The following is a 20,893-nucleotide window of genomic DNA, read 5'->3' on the forward strand; positions in this document are numbered from 1 at the left end:
TTTACAGTCATCTCTCCTGAAACTCAGATGTGTCATTAGACGTAGCCCAAGGTTATATCCAAGCAGTTTTATCAAATCAACCCTTAACCCCGAGGCAATGTGTAGGTCTGAGAGACTTGGATAGGTGGTAATGTAGTAAGACCTCCACTTTGCCCTGTGATGGGCTAGATGGAAGTATCACTATATTGCTTGCACCGATCACTTGTTTAGGAGGTAGGGGCTAAGGGTTTGGGAGTCGATCTGCTCTTTTTACCATGGGGAGGCCCTTCACTCTGGTCTCGGATACTACGCACCTAAATAAAGCCTCTTCTGATGACACCTGTGTGCTGTTGGGTTATTATGTCATTTTAACCTTGGCTACTGCCTCTTTTCTCAATTTTCACTTAACATATACAGTATTGGCTCACAGAGCTGCCACACATAGAATGATTGAGCTGTTCTTGCCATAATATGGACTTATCCCTATTTGGTAAAATACCATCTTCTATATCCCACCCCTACCTTGTCACAATACAATCGATTGTCTGAAACGCATGAAGGAGGAAAGAAATTCCACAAATTAACATAACAATGCCATCCTAATTGAATGGGACACTTTTAAATGTGCCTTTAGGAGGAAATGCAATTCAGTACTAATCTTTAAAACAAAAGCAATTTAGGTCAAGAGTTCATATTAACAAAAGGAAATAGGAATAACAGTACAGATGGATAGCAACTCTACCATAGAGGCACAGAATATGTTCGAGGAAAACCTAAAAGAAATGGACAAACTTATTCAAGAAAGATCGAGTGTAATATATTATAAACAATGAAGTGAACCGGATAGAATAATGGCGAAAAATGTACATTTTTTTTTCTTCCATCAACATAAATACTACCAAAAATAATTAACTGAAACTTGTTACAAATTATGAACAGTCATGATTCACCAAACCATATTTTGAAAGCGTGTTTTTCTAATAATGGAAAATGAACATCTTTACAGAAAGACTCATGTGAAGCCAAATTTAGAGAGGAACTTCTTAATGCAATTAAAGCCTTGAAGTCTGGGAAAACTCCAGGGATGGATGGCATAGCAGTTGAGATATACCAAACCTTTTTTGATGTACTCAGTGAACCGTTATTAGTATGTTTTAATCTACCGTTTTTATAGGAGTGGTTATCAGATACTTAACAAGGTAGTCTGATTTCATTACTACTGAAACAGGACCCAAGTGGTAAAAATGAAGATGCAGTCCATTGAAAAAAGAGTCCCCTTACACTTCAGTGTTATGATGCAAAAATTCTGTCAAAATGGATAGTACATATAATTAATCATAATCAGACAGGTTTTTTACATGGACGATAGATTGGAGATAATATAAGCACTGGACACAACAGAACACCCTGCAACCTCTGGGGAAACCAGGCCTGGTATTCATAGCTGACTTTGAAAAGGCTTTTGATAATGTACGACTGGAATTTATTTAGAAATGCCTGGAACATCAATTTGAGAATTTCTTACACAATGGTTAAAGTTATGTACAGTACCAGTCAACATTTGACACCTATACATTCCAGTGTTTTTGTTTTGACTATTTTCTTCATTGTAGAATAATAGTGAAGACGTAAACTATGAAATAACACATATGGAACCATGTAGTAACCAAAAAAATGTGTAAAAATATATTTGAGATTCTTCAAAGTAGGCACCCTTTGCCTTGACAGCTTTGCACACTCTTGGCATTCTCTCAACCAGCTTCATGATGTAGTTACCTGCAATGCATTTCAATTAACAGGTGTGCCTTGTTAAAAGTTAATTTGTGGAATTTCTTTCCTTCTCAATGCATTTGAGCCAATTAGTTGTGTTGTGACAAGGTAGGGGTGGTATTTCATCAAATATGACTTAGTCCATATTATGGCAAGAACGGCTCAAATAAGCAAAGAGAAACAGTCCGTCAATGCAGAATATTAAGAACTTTGCAGTTCTGCAGTCGCAAAAACCATCAAGCGCTATGATGAGCGCTGCAGAGGATAAGTTCATTAGAGTTAACTGCACCTCAGATTGCAGCCCAAATAAATGCTTTCCAGAGTTCAAGTCACAGACACAACATCAACTGTTCAGAGGAGACTGCGTGAATCAGGCCTTCATGGTTGAATTGCTGCAAAGAAACCACTATTAAAAGGACACCAATAAGAAGAGACTTGCTTGGGCCAAGAAACACAAGCAATGGACATTAGACCTGTGGAAATCTGTCCTTTAGTTTGATGAGTCCAATTTTTTTATTTTTGGTTCCAACCGCCGTGTCTTCGTGCGACGCAGAGTAGGTGAATGGACGATCTCCGCATGTGTGGTTCCCACCGTGAAGCATGGAGGTGGTGTGGGTGTGCTTTGCTGGTGACACTGATTTATTTAGAATTCAAGGTACACTTAACCAGCATGGTTCAGGGGGCAGAAATTATTAAATGTAAAAATTTTAGACCTCACCAAAGGCTTCAGTCATAGAAAAGTTATAATTAAATCTGAACGGGTTCTCTAACAGATTAGTACAATGCCTCACCCCTTGTTCAATAATGGCCTTTTTCCCTTTATTCAGATTACAACCACTCACTTTCGGTTACTTAAATGTAATTATCGCCAAAATATTACTATTTTTAAAATAAGCTGTAGAAAGTTGGTTGTAATTTCAGTTTAATCCAAGAGAAAAGACCGAACAAATAATAAACCATTATGGCTAAACTCAAATATACTAATTGCATGGAGTTGTCATGCATCTTACAACATATGGAAATGTCTGCTCTACCCAAAATTACAACCAACTAATTGCAGCATTATTGCAAAAATGGAAGAGGCAGGTGGAAGTGGGAAAAAGGAACTTGTCTGTCAGCCCTGCATTAAAAGACCAAAATTGGTTAAAGGAAATTGTGCTAAATAAAAAGTTTAATATAAGAAATCAAAAAAGTGACAACTGTGTTATAAGGATGGCAAAATAGTTGGGAAGAGATTTGATGTACCGATTCCATGGCACATGGTTTGAGTTTATACACAAAAAGATTCAAAACTTGAATTTTTCAATTTAAATTATACATTTTTGCAAACTAATAGGATGTTATATACAGTGCATTAGGAAAGTATTCAGACCCCTTGACTTTTTCCACATTTTGTTACATTACAGCCTTTTTCAAATAAGGCTTTAACCTAACAAAATGTGTAAAAAGTCCAGGGGTCTGAATACTTGCACTGTATATGGGGAATACAACCATCCCAGCTCTGCAGATTTACTGTTTTGGTGTTATGTCCATATGCAGCTTGTTTCTGGACGCAGGTTACAGGAATAACTGAATAATTGCAACATTTACCTGCAGGTAACTCTGCAAATAGCACTGATGGGTGACTTGAAAAGTCATAGTCAATCGATCAATAATATAATACTTTTAGCCCCCCCAAAAAAACTTTAATTTACAATCTGTAGAAACTATGAGAAAGGTTCAGAACTTTTGTGAAACATCACAGTTGAAAAACATAGAAATCAAAACTGGATGGTGTTAAGAGATAGCCGGGAGGGGTTGAAGGGTGGGACTAAAACCAACAAGATAACTATTGTAAAATGCATTGTGTCCGTAAATTGTATATACACTACATGACCAAAAGTATGTAGACACCAGCTCGTTGAACATCACATTCCAAAATCATGGGCATTAATATGAAGTTGGGCCTCTTTTGCTTCTATAACAGCCTCTACTCTTCTGGGACTACTTTCCATAAGATGTTGGAATAGTGCGGTGGGGACTTGCTTCCATTCAGCCACAAGAGCATGACTGAGGTCGGGCGCTGATGTTGGGTGATTAGGCTTGGCTCGCAGACAACGTTCCAATTGAGCCCAAAGGTGTTCCATGGGGTTGAGGTCAGGGCTCTGTGCAGGCCAGCCACATTCTTCCACACAGATCTCGACAAACCATTTCTGTATGGACCTCGCGGGGGCATTGTCATGCTGAAACAGTAAAAGGGCCTTCCCCAAACTGTGGCCACAAAGTTGGAAGCACAGCGGTAAGATTTCCCTTCACTGGAACTAAGGGGCCTAGCCCGATCCATGAAAAACAGCCCCAGACCATTATTCCTCCACCAAACTTTACAGTTGGCTCTATGCATTACTACAGAGAACACGTTTCCACTGCTCCAGAGTCCACTGGCGGCGAGCTTTATACCACTCCAGCCGACACTTGGCATTGCGCATGGTGATCTTAGGCTTGTGTGAGGCTGCTCAGCAATGGAAACACATTTCATGAAGTTCCCGACGGACAATTCTTGTGCTGACGTTTCTTCCAGAGGCAGTTTGGAACTCGGTAGTGAGTGTTGCAACAGAGTATATTTGCTTCAGCAATCAGCGATCTCATTCTGTGAGCTTGTGTGGCCTACCACTTTGTTGGTAAGCCATTGTTGCTCCTATAAGTTTCCACTTCACAATAAACAGCACTTACAGTTGACCGGGGAAGCTCCAGCATGGCAGAAATTTGACAAACTAACTTGTTGGAAAGGTGGCATCCAATGACTGTGCCACATTGAAAGTCAATGTTTGTCTATGGAGAGTGCATGGCGGTGCGCTCGATTTTAGACACCCGTCAGCAACAGGTATAGCTGAAATAGCCAAATCCACTCATTTGAAGTGGTGTCCACATACTTGTGTATAAGATAAGTGTTGTTGTCCATTACTTTACTCCAATTAGAGTAACAAAGGAAAATATATATATATATATTTTTTAATGGATGCAGACAATTACATTGTAGCTTCCATCAATCCATCTACCCCCTAAAATAAAATCAATGTCATTTTGTAATGTGGATGAACTATCCCTTTAACCAAAACCTGTGGCACATTATTACATAACGTCACTAATAAAAGATGACAATGGACTGGACAGAGACAGGAAAAGTAGACTTTTTTTTTTCTCCATCACTGACATTTTAATTGAATTGGTACAACATGTCTGACGCAGAAGGGTGACATGTACAGAAGGAACCAGGGCCTGGATTAAGCTAAGTATGAAAGTATGAAATGGGGGATGAGAAGAAGACACGAACAAGGAGGTTCTCTCAATGTGAGTACATACTGCTCCTGTTGAATGGCCACACAGGCCCTCTGTGACACAGAGAGGGAATATCTAAAAGGGGGACTGAAGGCAGATGACTAACAGTTTGTCACTGGATTCTGACAAAAGCCTGCCGTTATCCATCCCCGTTTTATTCACTATATTACAAGCTTTATACATATTAAAAGTAGAACAATTGCCATGACTACCGTATTACCCATATGAGGTGGATAAACTTAGATTAGCTTAGTTTTTTTGTTTTTTGTTTTTTACAAATCCTGAATTGACTCCAACAGCGAATAATAAGGCAAAACACCAGCAAAGGGTTAAAATAAAAAGTGAATAGTGAGTGACAGTTTAAGGGGGTTCGGTCACGGTGCAGGGCTGTTTTAAAATAAGGAACAAGACTAACCCCACACAACACATACACAATAGGAACAAAATAACAGGGACCAGCCTTAAAGGTTCACCTCCCTGTGTAACAACGTGCATTTGTTTCAGGCTTGTGGTCACAAGTGCATTAAGCAAAGAAATGTAAGGACTACATTAGATTTCTTTCTTTCAAAGACAGAACGTAGACAACTATGATTGAGTTGAACAACATGGCCGTTGTCATTGGTTTGTCCATTCGACCCTCAGCAGAAGATCTCAAAATTGTTACACAGACAGACATACAGGTCTGTACTGCCCTCTCACTCAACATTGGCCAAATCCATAATACAACTTTGTATGTTTAAAAAAAATATAAAGACAAATTGAAGGGGTACTGCATCACAAGCATATACTGTAGGTCCCATGTCTCCCTATGGAAAAATCCTCAAATACTGCCACCAAGTGGCTTTTGTGGGTATCAACAAACCATATCCTGCTGAGTTCCAGGAAAAGGTTTGTATTTGCAAGCATACATTTACTTTCCCCTCAACATAATTTCTCCCTATCAATTTTTAACAATAAACTCTTGGATTGCTTCCGACTCGTTGCCTGGGTTCGGGTTGAGTATTTTAGTGTCAATGTACTGGTTCAGCATCCTGTAGCATGCAATGCATTTGAAAGGCTCGGTCATTAAACTAGTGAGGGTTGTAGTGTTCGTATGAGTTAGTTGTCGTGAAATGGTTTCAGTGGCCCAGACAAGTGTTAGAAGGCATAATAACTTTCTGCTGTGCATTTAGGACAACTAACAAGATCACCCTCATGCATTTTGTCAAGACAGAGACAAGATGAAAAGAAAGACAACATGCATCTATCTGGTTTGTCTTTTCTTCTGCGTAGAGGAAGGGAGGGAGAGATTGCTGCAAGATCCCATACATGTGCATCATCATTCTAAACAGGAAGACTTTTTCACAAACCAACGATCGCCACTGTCACAGGTGTTGATTACTGACAACAATCACAGAGAACGTATGAAACTATTGCTTTGATCAGTCCACCATTCATAAGGGAAACCACGACAGCCTTGCAGCAGGGAGAAAGGATGGGGGGGGGGGGGGGGGATGTGCTGTTCCCAGTTCAGGTCCGACTCAGTTGGCACTTTTGGAGAGAATCTCTTATCTAATAATGCCTTTCCAATATCATCTTTGTCATCTCCAGTTCTCTGTTCCACAAACTGTATACCTGAGAGAACTTTCAAACAGTAGCAGTTCCCTACATCAGCAAGGGGTGCAGTGGTCCCAAAAAGTCAATAACCTTCAGACACTTAGAGCCAGGCTGTGCAGTCACTGGTGTCACTCCCGTTTCATGGTGATGTGGGCTCTCACAGTGCATATAGTCTGACGTGGAGAACATTTTCGTTTCTCCATTTTGACAATCGCAACAGTCTGTGTGGTATGGGAGTGAATGTCTTTCATACCCATGTCAAAGTGTTCCACACCCACACACACACACACACGAGCCTGGAAACACCATCAATGGGAAAGTAATGCCTTTGTGACAAAACAGGGCAAGTTCACCCGCGCGGACACAGGCTGGGAATGGCATAAGTAAGCTGCCAACTCCACCTTCAAAATGGAGCATGACTGCCATTGCATAAATTCCTGGGCTATTCTCAAGGGCGAGCGTGTGAGTGAATGGTTATGGAGCTTAAGTGAAATGGAATGTTATCAAATGAGAAGCATGTCGGTATATGTTATATGCTGTAGGTTCTATGTGAGAAAGTAGTGTGTGTGTGTGTGTGTGTGTGTGTGTATATAACCCTTGTCTCCTGTACAGTAGAAGTGAAGTGGTCTCACAGTGTTCACCTTCCCACAGGCGGTGCAGGAGGAGCTCCCCTCATCACTGCCAAAGACACCGTCAAAACAATAAAAAGCTGTTACAAAAAACTACAGTCCTATGGGAAAATATTACTATTCCTTTCATGTAAACATTTGTTGTACTCTGCACCAGAATATGTGTGTATATTATTTATTGGCATATTGTGTCACACTGATAAGTGAGCCCTCACCTCTGTTGGCTTTGCTGGGGTAGATCTTGGTGAAGTGCCGGTACTCCTCTGGAGCAGGGAAGTCATCCAGAGGGTGGAAAGAATACTTGGACTCAAAGTCATCTGTAGGGAGAGAAGGTTAGGAAGATGACCGTTCAGGTCAGGGTTGGTGGTCAAGGCCATTGAAGGTCAAGAGGGAGGAGAGGACGGAAAGAACAGTAGGGAAGAGTGTGACGTGATGGTAGTTCAATCCTCTCTTTTGTACTGATCAAAGTCATCCAGCCGAAGGAGCCAATAAAGAAATGTATTATATAACAAATAAAACAAGGCCAGTTTACCCAACTCAAAATGTATCGTTTCCCCTTCACTTTTACAGATTCAATACTTACTAGGACTGCAACATTTTATACATTCCAAAAAACTCAGAAGTAGATTAACAAAATGAGAGGTGGTTGTTAATGTAGAGGGAAACCGAATTTGAGGTCAGGTGATGCAGTATGAGGAAGACTCACCTACGAAGGAGCGGGAAATGGAGGTGTGCCCATTGCGGATAGGTGGGGGAGGGGGCGGGGGTCCGGCAGGGGTACGGGAGGGAGGAGGAGGGGGCTTGCCACGGCTATGAGGTTCTGAGGGGCTACCTCTGTAGGGCGGTGGTGGAGGGGGAGCATCCCGACCACCGTTTCGTTGAGTCGACCCAGGCGGGGGTGGAGCTGTACAGACAAACGATATGGTCATTAAGGAATAACAGAGCAGCCACACTGGCTAACCATCAGTCATTACAATACAACAGCAAGACAGGAACGCTAGAAAAACACTGTAGGCCTGTCATGACATGCCACCATACTGACTGTAGTGCCACGCCTTGCCACGGCTTTTTCCACATTTCTACACTAATAAACAAATCACCTCTCCTCGCTTGCCTCACATTATGATAGGTGATTGACAAGAGGAGATAGAGGTTAAAAAACAAATATAGTGCGACACAGCACAGTGAGAATGTGACCGAATTATGTAACTGAACTATGCATAACACAAACAGTAGAAAGCATTAAAGCTGGCCCTAACCCACAGCTCCATTACAGGTAGAGGAACAAGGAGAGCACTAGTAGGAACATACCTGCCCCTCTGCCGGGGGGCTCACGGACTGGAGGGGGGGGGCGTCCGCCTGGCGGGGAGGGGGAGGGCGGCGGGGGTGGAGCTTGCCCCCGGGTTGGAGTGAGTCCAGGTCCGGGCGACGGCTTCTTGCTGAGGGAGTTGTGTCTCTGAGGTAGCTCCGGGGCGGCTTCGTTAACCGGACTGGAGGGGCCGTTGGTCATGGGCTGGCGGTACGGGGGAGGAGGTGGACCCAGAGAGGAGGAAGAGGAGGAAGCTGAGGAGCCCCCTGACGTCGGGGGCCGCCGGTTGATGTTGGGAGAAGGAGGCAGAGGAGGGGCGCTGTTGCGGGCCGGCACCGGGGAAGTCCCCCTCTGTCCTGGCGTGGGAGGGAGGGGCTTCTCCCGGTTGTAGGAGGGGGCAGGTGGTGGCGCCTTCTGAGTCGGTGCAGGGGGTGCATTACCCCGGCGAGAAAAAGGGGGAGGAGGTGGAGGGGCGGAGGAGCTGTGCTTCATGCCACTGTTTGTGCTGCCTCCACTGAGGGGGCGGGAGAGGTCAGGGAGGGAGGGCCTCTGGGATCGGGAGTGCTCCGGGGGAGAGGCCTGCTGGGCTGAGCATTCTGTGCTGTCCTGGCGAACAGGAGGACGAGGAGCAGCGGGGCGCGTGCCAGGAGGCGTCAGGGATGACCTGCCAACTGAACCATCTGCACCATAAAAAAATGTCACGTCATGTCATCAGCAATTTATATGAAGATGAATTTATACATGAACAGAGAAACATGAGGACATGTCTCAGTGCAGAGTTACAACAGAACGGTAGTGTATTATTAGGTTATTTTAGTCATTATTTTAGTCATCATAATCCATTTTCTAATATTTTTTCTCCTTGACAGATGGTAAGGCACTGCCCTTCATATGATGAAATCTAAGACCAATGCAGACATGCAGGTTAGGGAACTCATTATTGTGAATCAGCAAATCTCCTTCAGCAGTGCCTGTGTCAGATCTATTACAGCCCTGCCCTATGACAACACTGAAACCTGACGGCCTGTTCTACCTACACAGTCAAAAACCAGTGCTCATTTTTCACCTATTGCAATCGTGCTTTGACGAACTAGCTTGCTCTCAAACTTGCCAGCAATAAATATAATGGAAGGGAATTAAATTGCTGTTCTAAACCCTCCCCCCAATATAAGTTTTTGACGGACAACTCCTTCAGCCGTCCAGATTTTTGGGAGAAATCTTTGTAAGTGACATCATAGCAGTTAGGATATTAAATACTTGCCTCCGACTGGTCGTAATTTAGGCACACCTGCCTGGAAAAGCCCTCCCATTGGCTGAATGGCCCCTGACGAGCCTCCTCCACTACTACCACCACCTCCTTTAGGCTCTGGACAGGGAAAACAAGGTTAAATTGCATACATTACAATAGTAACCTATTATATGCATAATTACCCTCATGGTCTCCCATTTCACTCCTGCGAAATAAACCTTGACCCCCAGTGAGTGTGCTCCATGCACTACCCTAGCCTCATCAGTTCTGAGCGTCCTACTTCCATCCAATCAGATTAGTCAGTAAAACACTATCAGAATAGTAGATCTGAGACAACAGGGTGAACCTTAGTGGTGCTGTGGCCTTACTTTCTAAGATAGGTGCGCTCCTGTCATTGACCACGCCGACCTTCTTCAGCTTGGCCCCTTTGTGGATGTCACCGAGCAGGGCTCCTCTGCCTTTGGCCTCATCTCGATTGAGCTTGGGTGGGGTGGTGTTGCCCTGCGAAGGAAGGAAGGAAAGAAAGAGAAGAGAGAGAGAGAGTCCTCTACTTAGCTCACCACAGCACACTTTATGCTACCCGAGAACAGACTGAGTGCATAACCTCATTTCTCGTGGACAGACAACATGAACGGTACAGTAGATCTGTTATGATACAACGGGATGCGTGAGATAACGAGACGCATTAGATCGGGTGCTTTGGACAAGTCACGATTTCACAGGCGTCTTTCAAATTTGGGACTTGCCCGTAACTAACCGAGATTATACATAGCCTGACAGGTAGCAGCTTGCAGAAAGCCACGTCACAGTTGGTGCACGGGAATTAGCCGGGTAGAACGTGTTCTTGATAAGGGCTACAGCACAATTCATTTGAATAAGATTACCATTTTGTGAGTCCTTCACATCAAGTCCATTAATTAGTTGTCCATTGCATAAATCCATAGCGTTATGCATCCCTGTCTGCGTTGGCCTGGTTGGTCCACTGCTCATTATGAGAATTAGATGTTGAGGATGATTACTCGAGCGAGCAGCGCTAATCACTTGACTAAACCAGAAGGGCTCTGCGAACATCCCAAATGGCACCCTATTTCTTATATAGTGTACTACTTTTGACCAAAGTCCTATGGGCCCTGGTCAAAAGCAGTGCACTATAAAAAGGGAATAGGGTGCCATTTGAGACACAATCTCTGATTGGGCTTGGCAGGGAGAGGATAGCACGCACAACCACAGGCCACGAGAACAGCTTTTTTTCAGATTTCAGTAGTGCTCTCCGCACAAGGTGAAACAAATTCAGCTTCACAACACCAGTGAATATAAATCCCTTTGAAAAAGGGACCTACGAGTTGTCAAGTTGGTTGGACAACTAATTCATATGAACTACACTGGAGCTAGGCCTACATCATGGCTCAAACCCATTAAATATGTCCCTATCATAGGTTTGATTGATACAGTTCTCTTAGACCAACACAGTTGCACATGAAACATTTTTTGCATCCAGGTGACACCTTCCATGCTTCAATAAGTTCTTACCTGGCTGAAGGTGGGGGGTGGAGGGGGGCCTCCAGGAGGGGGAGGGGGAGGAATCGGCATCTTGACCCACTGAACAAGTCTTGTGGATGGCCTGGGTTCTCAGATACAAACTGTCACCACCTGCAATAACGCATTAAAACATGTTTCAGAGTCATCCAGTGACATTTCAGTCTCATCCATTGATAATGTTATCAAGCATGATTTTGTCAACTAGCACAGTTAGCTAAGTAGAGGTGGTCCCCTTTAATTTGACGGCTTCCCTTATTATTATTAACATATTTTAAACCACGTACCTAGATAACCTTCTGGGCTCATGTGACATTGTTATTGATGACGTCTTCATTTCATTAGCAAGTTGGCCTATCTAGCTCGCAGATATCTAACGTTTGGTCAGTGCTGCTGTGGAATGTAAATGAGCCGACTGTAGATAGCACGAAGTAATCCAATAGTGTGAAATCTCCAAATAAACCTGGTCATCGGTAGCTAGGTCAGATTAGCATAACAATTATTTGACTAACTTTAGGTAAGTTAGCAAGCTGACAAACTAACGTTAGCTAGTTAACCAATTAACATACAAACTTGAAGCCATCGCGGCGGCCCTGCTGCAAACGGATAAGTAGCTAGCTCCATACACAACAGCTCAACTAGCTAGCATCTTGTAATAAAGCATGGCTACGATACATCCTAACTAAACGTAACGTTAGCTATGAATCTCAGCTATATAAGTTACATACATGGCGCGAGCTCATCATGGCTAATGTGTTAATGGCTGTCATATTAGCGAACGACAGGATCTGTAGCGAGCTAGCTGAGTTAACCTGCCAGAGTTGGCAACCCTTGCAAGTTAGCTTAATCAGGCTAGCTAGATTGCTTCACTTACTTGAGTTTCTTAGCAGCCCATTCGTTTGATATTTGACGTTTTAACTCATATTTGTTTCTTCGTTCTCGGTAGTTCCTTCATCTCAAGTGTATTATACATTTAAAGCTGGCCATTGCTATTTCACTCCTGCATTCAATCTCACAGCCTTCACTTGCAGCACAGATTTGCTGAAGCAATGAAGATGGAAGTGTGCAGATGGAAAATGTACACTGCAGTGTACCAGAGATGGTAAAGAAAGCGAGACACCCCACTCCCTAATTTATTCGGGGCGGAGCCTCTCTGGTCTACCTATTGCCCCCGCCCTGCGGAAGCGAAATATTTGCGGGGCAGGGAGTGCAGGGAGGGGACAATAAGGCACCAACGAGTGGATCTAGGAAGTGAATTCCCAATGCAATCACCCGTTGTGATAATAAATATTAGCGACAGCAATATTACCAAAGATGTTCTACTAAGATATACCACATCCTGTCGAAAAAAAAATCCTGTCGTTTCCAATGGGAGGAAAATGAGCCGAGTATGTGGGATCAAGTGTCGAGATGGGTTTTTCAAAGTCGCGTTGATTTGGTCTATCAGATGTCAGTCAGATGGCTTCGTGGCGTCAATAAAATACATCGTCATCATATTCAAATGGGGACGATCAAATCAAAGTTTATTTGTCACGTGCGCCGAATACAACAGGTACAGTGAAATGCTTACTTACAGGCTCTAAACAACAGTGCAAAAATGTATTAGTTAAACAACAGGTAAGTAAAGAAATAAAAACAGTCAAAAAGACAGTCAAAAATAACAGTGGCGTTTTGGAGAAGAAGGACTGCAAACACTTGATTTTTGCTTCGATGTAATTATGATGTTGATAAAATCCCAGTAAAAATTGCCCGCATTCCATAAACAGGCCCTTTTAGCTTGGATGTTAGCATTTAAACACATTTTTCCTTTCACAGATACTTTCTATGGAACAACAAAGATATACGATTTAAAAATAAGTCAATTTATTTCGTAACTGGTTTGAGAATAAAATGATTTTGGTTGGTCAGTTATTGAATGAGGATGGATATCTATTCTCAGATGGGGAATTTCTTGACAAGTTTAGAATTCCAATAACCCCAAAATAATATGCAATTGTTTTTTATGCGATTCCAAGGGGGGTTGTATTTTTTATTTTTTATTCCTCTGTGGTTGATGTAAGTAATATAGATTTACATGAAAATATATTCATTTGCAATATTAACATCAAAGATAAATGTAGTAATAAACAGATTAGAAATATTGTTTGTGATACTACAATTCCCTCAGCAAGATTGTTTTGATCGAATATCTATGGTGCTATACAGTGGGGGAAAGCAGGGAAAATTGCTAACAAATATTGTATCAGTAACAAGGGAAAGGAAGTTTAATTTAAAATGTTACATAGAATTTATCCTGTGAAACATGTTTTGGAAAGACTCAAGCTGAATATTGACTATAATTGTGATTTCTGAAGACCATTTTGCATTTGTTTTTTGCCTGTATTTATAGTATTTTTGGGATTGACATACAGAACTTTGTTACAAAAAAAATAGCACCTGTTGTACAATTTAATGGTTTTGGTATAATCATTTATTTCAGAAATTCTGACATTGATAAAGATGTAGTATATTTACCTAACTTTTTTCACATTTTTTTTTTTTCAATTTAATATTTTATTAAGTGTTTTTCAATCAACCAACAAACCACATTCCACATTCACAGATGTGACAGACTTTATTCAAAATAAATATATAAAAAATATGTATATATTTTTTTAAATGATAAAATAAAAAACGAACAATAATAATGAAAATGAAAAAAATTATAATAATAATAAAAGGAAGAATATAAAGAAAGAAAAAAGTAATATATATATAAAAACCTGCAGCAGCACTATGAAGGTTCTTATTAGCTATTTCCAGCCTTAGCTGAGACGACAAGTAAATAATTAGCTTTTAGTTTTTACAGCAACTTACACAACCTGTATCTGCTCATTTCCCTAATCACCCCATTCACTCTGTCCAATTTGAAATATAGTTGAGTAGTGGAGACCAGAGTCTATCAAACTTGGGCTGTTTCTTGTGGAGGTCATAAGTGAGCTTTTCAAGAGGGAGAAAGTCAACAATCTGGTCAATCCACATGTTAAATGTAGGAGAAGTATTAGAGGCCCACAATAGAAGAATACATTTCTTAGCAAAGTAAGTAATAGTCATGAGCAAATTTTCTCTGTCAGGACCAAGAACAAAGTCCTGCTGGGCATTAAGAAGATAGATACATGGGGTCATATCAAACTGTACATCTAGTATTTTCTGTGCAGCAGTATGTATAGATTGCCAAAATCTGGCAATCTCTCTACAGCTCCAAAATACATGCATATACAGTGGGGCAAAAAAGTATTTAGTCAGCCACCAATTGTACAAGTTCTCCCACTTAAAAAGATGAGAGAGGCCTGTAATTTTCATCATAGGTACACTTCAACTATGACAGACAAAATTAGAAAAAAAATCCAGAAAATCACATTGTAAGATTTTTTATGAATTTATTTGCAAATTATGGTGGAAAATAAGTATTTGGTCAATAACAAAAGTTTATCTCAATACTTTGTTATATACCCTTTGTTGGCAATGACAGAGGTCAAACGTTTTCTGTAAGTCTTCACAAGGTTTTCACACACTGTTGCTGGTATTTTGGCCCTTTCCTCCATGCAGATCTCCTCTAGAGCAGTGATGTTTTGGGGCTGTTGCTGGGCAACACAGACTTTCAACTCCCTCCAAAGATTTTCTATGGGGTTGAGATCTGGAGACTGGCTAGGCCACTCCAGGACCATGAAATGCTTCTTACGAAGCCACTCCTTCGTTGCCCGGGCGGTGTTTTTGGGATCATTGTCATGCTGAAAGACCCAGCCACGTTTCATCTTCAATGCCCTTGCTGATGGAAGGAGGTTTTCACTCAAAATCTCACGATACATGGCCCCATTCATTCTGTCCTTTACACGGATCAGTCATCCTGGTCCCTTTGCAGAAAAACAGCCCCAAAGCATGATGTTTCCACCCACATGCTTCACAGTAAGTATGGTGTTCTTTGGATGCAACTCAGCATTCTTTGTCCTCCAAACACGACGAGTTGAGTTTTTACTAAAAAGTTATATTTTGGTTTCATCTGACCATATGACATTCTCCCAATCTTCTTCTGGATCATCCAAATGCTCTCTAGCAAACTTCAGACGGGCCTGGACATGTACTGGCTTAAGCAGGGGGACACGTCTGGCACTGCAGGATTTGAGTCCCTGGCGGCGTAGTGTGTTACTGATGGTAGGCTTTGTTACTTTGGTCCCAGCTCTCTGCAGGTCATTCACTAGGTCCCCCCGTGTGGTTCTGGGATTTTTGCTCACCGTTCTTGTGATCATTTTGACCCCACGGGGTGAGATCTTGTGTGGAGCCCCAGATCGAGGGAGATTATCAGAGGTCTTGTATGTCTTCCATTTCCTAATAATTGCTCCCACAGTTGATTTCTTCAAACCAAGCTGCTTACCTATTGCAGATTCAGTCTTCCCAGCCTGGTGCAGGTCTACAATTTTGTTTCTGGTGTCCTTTGACAGCTCTTTGGTCTTGGCCATAGTGGAGTTTGGAGTGTGACTGTTTGAGGTTGTGGACAGGTGTCTTTTATACTGACAACTGTACTGAGGACAGAGGAGCCTCTTAAATAAGAAGTTACAGGTCTGTGAGAGCCAGAAATCTTGCTTGTTTGTAGGTGACCAAATACTTATTTTCCACCATAATTTGCAAATAAATTCATTAAAAATCCTACTATGTGATTTCCTGGAGAAAAAAAAATCTCATTTTGTCTGTCATAGTTGATTGAAGTGCACCTATGATGAACATTACAGGCCTCTCTCATCTTTTTAAGTGGGAGAACGTGCACAATTGGTGGCTGACTAAATACTTTTTTGCCCCACTGTAGGTTCCACTTTCAGAGGTACATCTTTTACAGGTAGGATAAATGTCTGTTTTCATTCTATGGAGTCTCATTGGAGTGTAATAAAATTTGTACAAAATTTGTAATTCGATTCTTTCATTTTTACATTAGTAGAGGAGCAGTATGCCCTGTCGCAAACTTCCGCCCATAACTCATCACTGATAGTCAGACCAAGGTCCTTTTCCCAGATTATTTTCAAAGGAGTAAAGGAGGAGCCTCCTTTCTCAGAAATGAGTATAGATAAAGAAGATTTTGCCTTTAATGGATTGTGCTATGACAAGAAGGGTTTCAACAACATTCAGCTGAGCTCTAAACCTCCTCTTGGAAGTAAATGAGGAAATGACATGTCTAATTTGAAGATATTTTTTTTAATGGGATCTTGGCACATTGAATTCACTGCAGAGCTCTTGAAAGGATTTCAGTGCAGTGGTTTTCTGATGAAATAGGTCTGAAAAGGTCCTGATTCCTACAGTATGCCAAAGATTAAAGTTGGCATCACTCAGGGCTTTTGGCAAGTCTGGACAATTCTGTGAAGTGTCTTGTGCAAGTTTTAAATTCACACGTACCTGTTAGCAAAGGTGTCACGCAGGAGCTTGCAGGGATTTGTATACTACGTTGATAGTAATTAGCATTTTGGAATCTGAGAGTAAATAGAGCAGAAAATATTGATAAAAGTCACCTTGTCCTAGAGAAATTTCTATGGTTATCAAAACGTCAGGCCAGGGTAAGCCTACATAAAACACAGCCCTTTTTAAAGTGTTTCTAAAATCCCCTATGGTAAAAATGTATGGTGGGGAAATGATTGGAATCATTTCCCTGTTTGACCGCTAGGTTTAATGGGTATTATGACACCTCCATTGGTGAACTGTCTGACTAAGACATCTTCATTTATCCACGATCTTGGAGTGTACATCAAAATGGAGGCAGGCTAGAATAACTTCTCTGTAATGGTTTTCGAATGACGCTGTGTTACATGAGGCAATTTATACATTCTTATGACAGCAACAATCATTCTGGCTGAAAATCTTGTTCTTGAATGCAAGGTTGGGGGAGGATTGGAGGAAACTACACCACACATCATCTAAGCATCTGCATTATGTGTAACTTAAACACTATCTTTAGTAAGCAAGAGGGCAACTTCTAGTTGTACCCATCTTCATATTCTGGGGTGCACTATAGACTTTTTCCTTCAATTTCATGCTTTCCAAATAGTGAAGGAGTCAGGTGTGAGATGGAAATGTCAGACACCCTGCCCAGCCGTGAACTACCACAACAACCACTTGGTGGCAGTATGCCTATACTGTACGAAGTCGACACACGCATGGGAAATGGGAATGGGAAATGGGAAATGATGTAAATATATCACTAGCCACTTTAAACAATGCTACCTTATATAATGTTACTTACCCTACATTATTCATCTCATATGCATACGTATATACTGTACTCTATATCATCGACTGTATCCTTATGTAATACATGTATCACTAGCCACTTTAACTATGCCACTTTGTTTACATACTCATCTCATATGTATATACTGTACTCGATACCATCTACTGTATCTTTGATTTGATTTGACAGACAGACTGCCTCCTTTCTCTTATGTTGTCCGGGAAATCCTATCCCTATAATCAATGCTGAATCTCTACCTTCTTTCTATACACGTTATTTCATACTGGTTCTCACTTGGCATGTGTGACGCACAGTAATGGAGTGGAGCCGTGACCCATTTCTAATTCAATGGCACCGTTTCAAGCCGTGGGTGAGTTTATCCGGTACGATCTCCCTCTGTTACATGCACAGATGAATAGGGGTTAGTTATCAGTGTATTTATCATAAGCTTTGGGTTGTTTTTACTATTTGAAACCCGAATGTGGTACTCTGAGAGGGCCGATATCCTGCCTTTTAGGGATACATGAGGGCGCTGTGAGACAGAGTTTCCTTTGGATTCTTCACCACCAGCCTGCAATGGGTTTTATAGTCTGGGGTTTGGACCTTGCTTGACTGGCAGTGAGTGAAAGCAACAATGACCTCAGGGCTAAATAGGATCCAATTAGCCATACAAATACACAGGAGACAGGCTAGTTAATATAGTTTGTTTTATTTGAAAAAAAGTTTCAAACTAAAAATGTTCTGTAAAAATGCATATTCATAGTGTTAATTTCCCCTTCATTCGTATGGTACACTCCTCGCTTATCAACATCATCCTTCTATCATCCCTCGTTTCCCTTTGCCTTTTCTATCGTTTGGAAGGTAGGAATGTGCAGCGGGGTCGCTATGGAACACACACTCTACAAACAGGATCACGATTACAGCTTCCCCCCACACAATCCCCCCACCCAATCAAAATAGAAAATAAACAGAAAGCTATATGATTATCATCGTCACAAAATAAATCTCTTTGGCATTTTTCCCCTGCCTCTTACCTCAGAACCCCCCCCCCCCCCCCCAAAAAAAAAATCAAGACATAAAAAAAAACACCTCCTCCACAACGACCGTACATACTTTGAGGAAACGTCAGTTGTAGTAGCTGTAAAAGGGTGCGGGCCTGCCAGACATGACGTTTTGGATCATACACACATTTTATGTTGAAGCGCAATGTATTAAACCGCGATGCATATGTATACTGTGTCGGTTGAGTGTCTATAACTGTTGGTGAGCAAGACCGGTCCACAGGAAGAGAGGTAAACCAACCGCACCAGCTGAAGTTGTAGTTTAGTGTGCCTGGGAGACCACTCGGCTGGGAGAGAGTGGCTGTGTACACACATTCAGGGGAGAGGGTGCGTGTCTCGGAACCTCAGACCCGGCAGCAGTCTGGATCATAGACTGGACTGTTAGACAGTTATAGGCATCACAGGGACCGCTGCTGTTCCAATTAGCCACCGGTCTCATAACATGGCGAACAGGACTTCTTGTCTGAACTCAATGTTACTGGTTATTGTTGAGGACTACTGTATGTGGCTCTGCATACCGCCATGTAAATTATACACATGAAGAAAAATAAGAATAATCTGCAATGTAAATATGCAAGGAAACGCCTAAAACCAACACAGCATCTACAAGTTAAAGTTCAATTTCCCTCCACATTAACTGTAACAAAGCAACTTTTCATTTTGAGGAACACTAAATTCTTGTTATTGTTTTTTTTCTTTTCTTTTTCTTGTGTTTTCTGACAACAGCCCCTGATTGGCCAATGTCTCCCCATGAAATGTGGTGAAATCCTCTTTCAGCTGTCCCTCCATGGTGTTCACGCCAATTTCACCCTTTCCATTTTGTGCCTTCAATGGAAGAGGCAGTTATTTAGACATAATCCAATGTTTCATGTGGTCTTAAAATGTTGCAATTATGTTATGCTGAGTTATTATAGTTATAACTATATAACTGGGGCGGCAGGGTAGCCTAGTGGTTAGAGCGTTGGTCTTGTTGCAAGTTCAAACCCCCGAGCTGACAAGGTACAAATCTGTCGTTCTGCCCCTGAACAGGCAGTTAACCCACTGTTCCTAAGCCGTTGTAAATAAGAATTTGTTCTTAACTGGCTTGTCTAGTTATATAAAAATAAAAATAAAAAACCTACAGAGCTGTGTGTTTTTTTTTTTTTACCCCTTTTTCTCCCCAATTTCGTGGTATCCAATTGTTTAGTAGCTACTATCTTGTCTCATCGCTACAACTACCATACGGGCTCAGGAGAGACGAAGGTTGAAAGTCATGCGTCCTCTGATACACAAACCAACCAAGCCGCACTGCTCCCGGTCGCGGCCGGTTACGACATAGCCTGGGCGCGAACCCAGAGTCTCTGATGGCGCAGCTTGCTCTGCAGTACAGCGCCCTTAACCACTGCGCCACCCTACAGAGCTGTGTTTTACAGCCATTCTGGGCGTGTGAGTGTCTGTGTGTATGTGTGTACTGGGGGAAAGTACGGGCTGAGTCTGTGCATTAGAGGAGCTCTGTGTAGCTGTGTGTATGCATCTACATCACTGACCTGGCCCTGTGTGTTAAAGGGGGCTCTGGGTAGCATCTACATCACTGATCTGGCCCTGTGTGTTAAAGGGGCTCTGGGTAGCATCTACATCACTGACCTGGCCCTGTGTGTTAAAGGGGGTTCTGGGTAGCATCTACATCACTGATCTGGCCCTGTGTGTTAAAGGGGCTCTGGGTAGCATCTACATCACTGACCTGGCCCTGTGTGTTAAAGGGAGTTCTGCGTAGCATCTACATCACTGATCTGGCCCTGTGTGTTAAAGGGGGTTCTGCGTAGCATCTACATCACTGACCTGGCCCTGTGTGTTAAAGGGGCTCTGGGTAGCATCTACCACTGACCTGGCCCCGTGTGTTAAAGGGGGTTCTGGGTAGCATCTACATCACTGACCTGGCCCTGTGTGTTAAAGAGGCTCTGGGTAGCATCTACATCACTGACCTGGCCCTGTGTGTTAAAGGGGGTTCTGGGTAGCATCTACATCACTGACCTGGCCCTGCGTGTTAAAGGGGCTCTGGGTAGCATCTACATCACTGACCTTGCCCTGCGTGTTAAAGGGGGCTCGGGTAGCATCTACATCACTGACCTGGCTCTGCGTGTTAAAGGGGCTCTGGGTAGCATCTACATCACTGACCTGGCCCTGTGTGTTATAGGGGCTCTGGGTAGCATCTACATCACT

The 20,893-nt window shown here is 42.3% G+C and overlaps 2 protein-coding genes across 4 annotated transcripts in view; both read right to left on the reverse strand.

The window, feature by feature from the left end:
* Positions 1–5,475: 5,475 nt before the first annotated feature.
* Positions 5,476–12,490, reverse strand: LOC109893260 (WAS/WASL-interacting protein family member 2-like). The gene is made up of 8 exons (XM_020486394.2): positions 12,258–12,490; positions 11,378–11,497; positions 10,216–10,348; positions 9,860–9,964; positions 8,601–9,278; positions 7,996–8,193; positions 7,505–7,606; positions 5,476–7,338 (listed from the first exon to the last, which is right to left on the reverse strand). The coding sequence occupies exons 2-8, from the start codon at positions 11,435–11,437 to the stop codon at positions 7,298–7,300; spliced, it is 1,317 nt and encodes a 438-aa protein (XP_020341983.2). The 5' UTR covers positions 11,438–11,497; positions 12,258–12,490; the 3' UTR covers positions 5,476–7,297.
* A 5,833-nt stretch (positions 12,491–18,323) lies between these two features.
* The window catches only part of LOC109891900 (junction plakoglobin-like), a 64,000-nt gene continuing 61,430 nt past the window's right edge, over positions 18,324–20,893 (reverse strand). For all 3 annotated transcript variants that reach the window (XM_031827232.1, XM_031827234.1, XM_031827233.1), the window contains exon 16: positions 18,324–19,519. The gene's annotated coding sequence lies outside the window, so the exon portion shown is untranslated. The remainder of the gene's footprint in view (positions 19,520–20,893) is intronic.

Source organism: Oncorhynchus kisutch, linkage group LG6 (assembly GCF_002021735.2).
Source record: "Oncorhynchus kisutch isolate 150728-3 linkage group LG6, Okis_V2, whole genome shotgun sequence".
Lineage (NCBI taxonomy): Eukaryota > Metazoa > Chordata > Actinopteri > Salmoniformes > Salmonidae > Oncorhynchus > Oncorhynchus kisutch.

Bases quoted from the DNA above. Each gene is read 5' to 3' on its own strand.
- LOC109893260 (XM_020486394.2), bottom strand. From the start codon at position 11,437: ATGCCGATTCCTCCCCCTCCCCCTCCTGGAGGCCCCCCTCCACCCCCC. The intron at 10,349-11,377 runs GTAAGAACTTAT...CTTCCTTCGCAG, and splicing joins CACCCCCCACCTTCAGCCAG to GGCAACACCACCCCACCCAA. The intron at 7,339-7,504 runs GTGAGGGCTCAC...TGTCTTTGGCAG, and splicing joins CCCCAGCAAAGCCAACAGAG to TGATGAGGGGAGCTCCTCCT.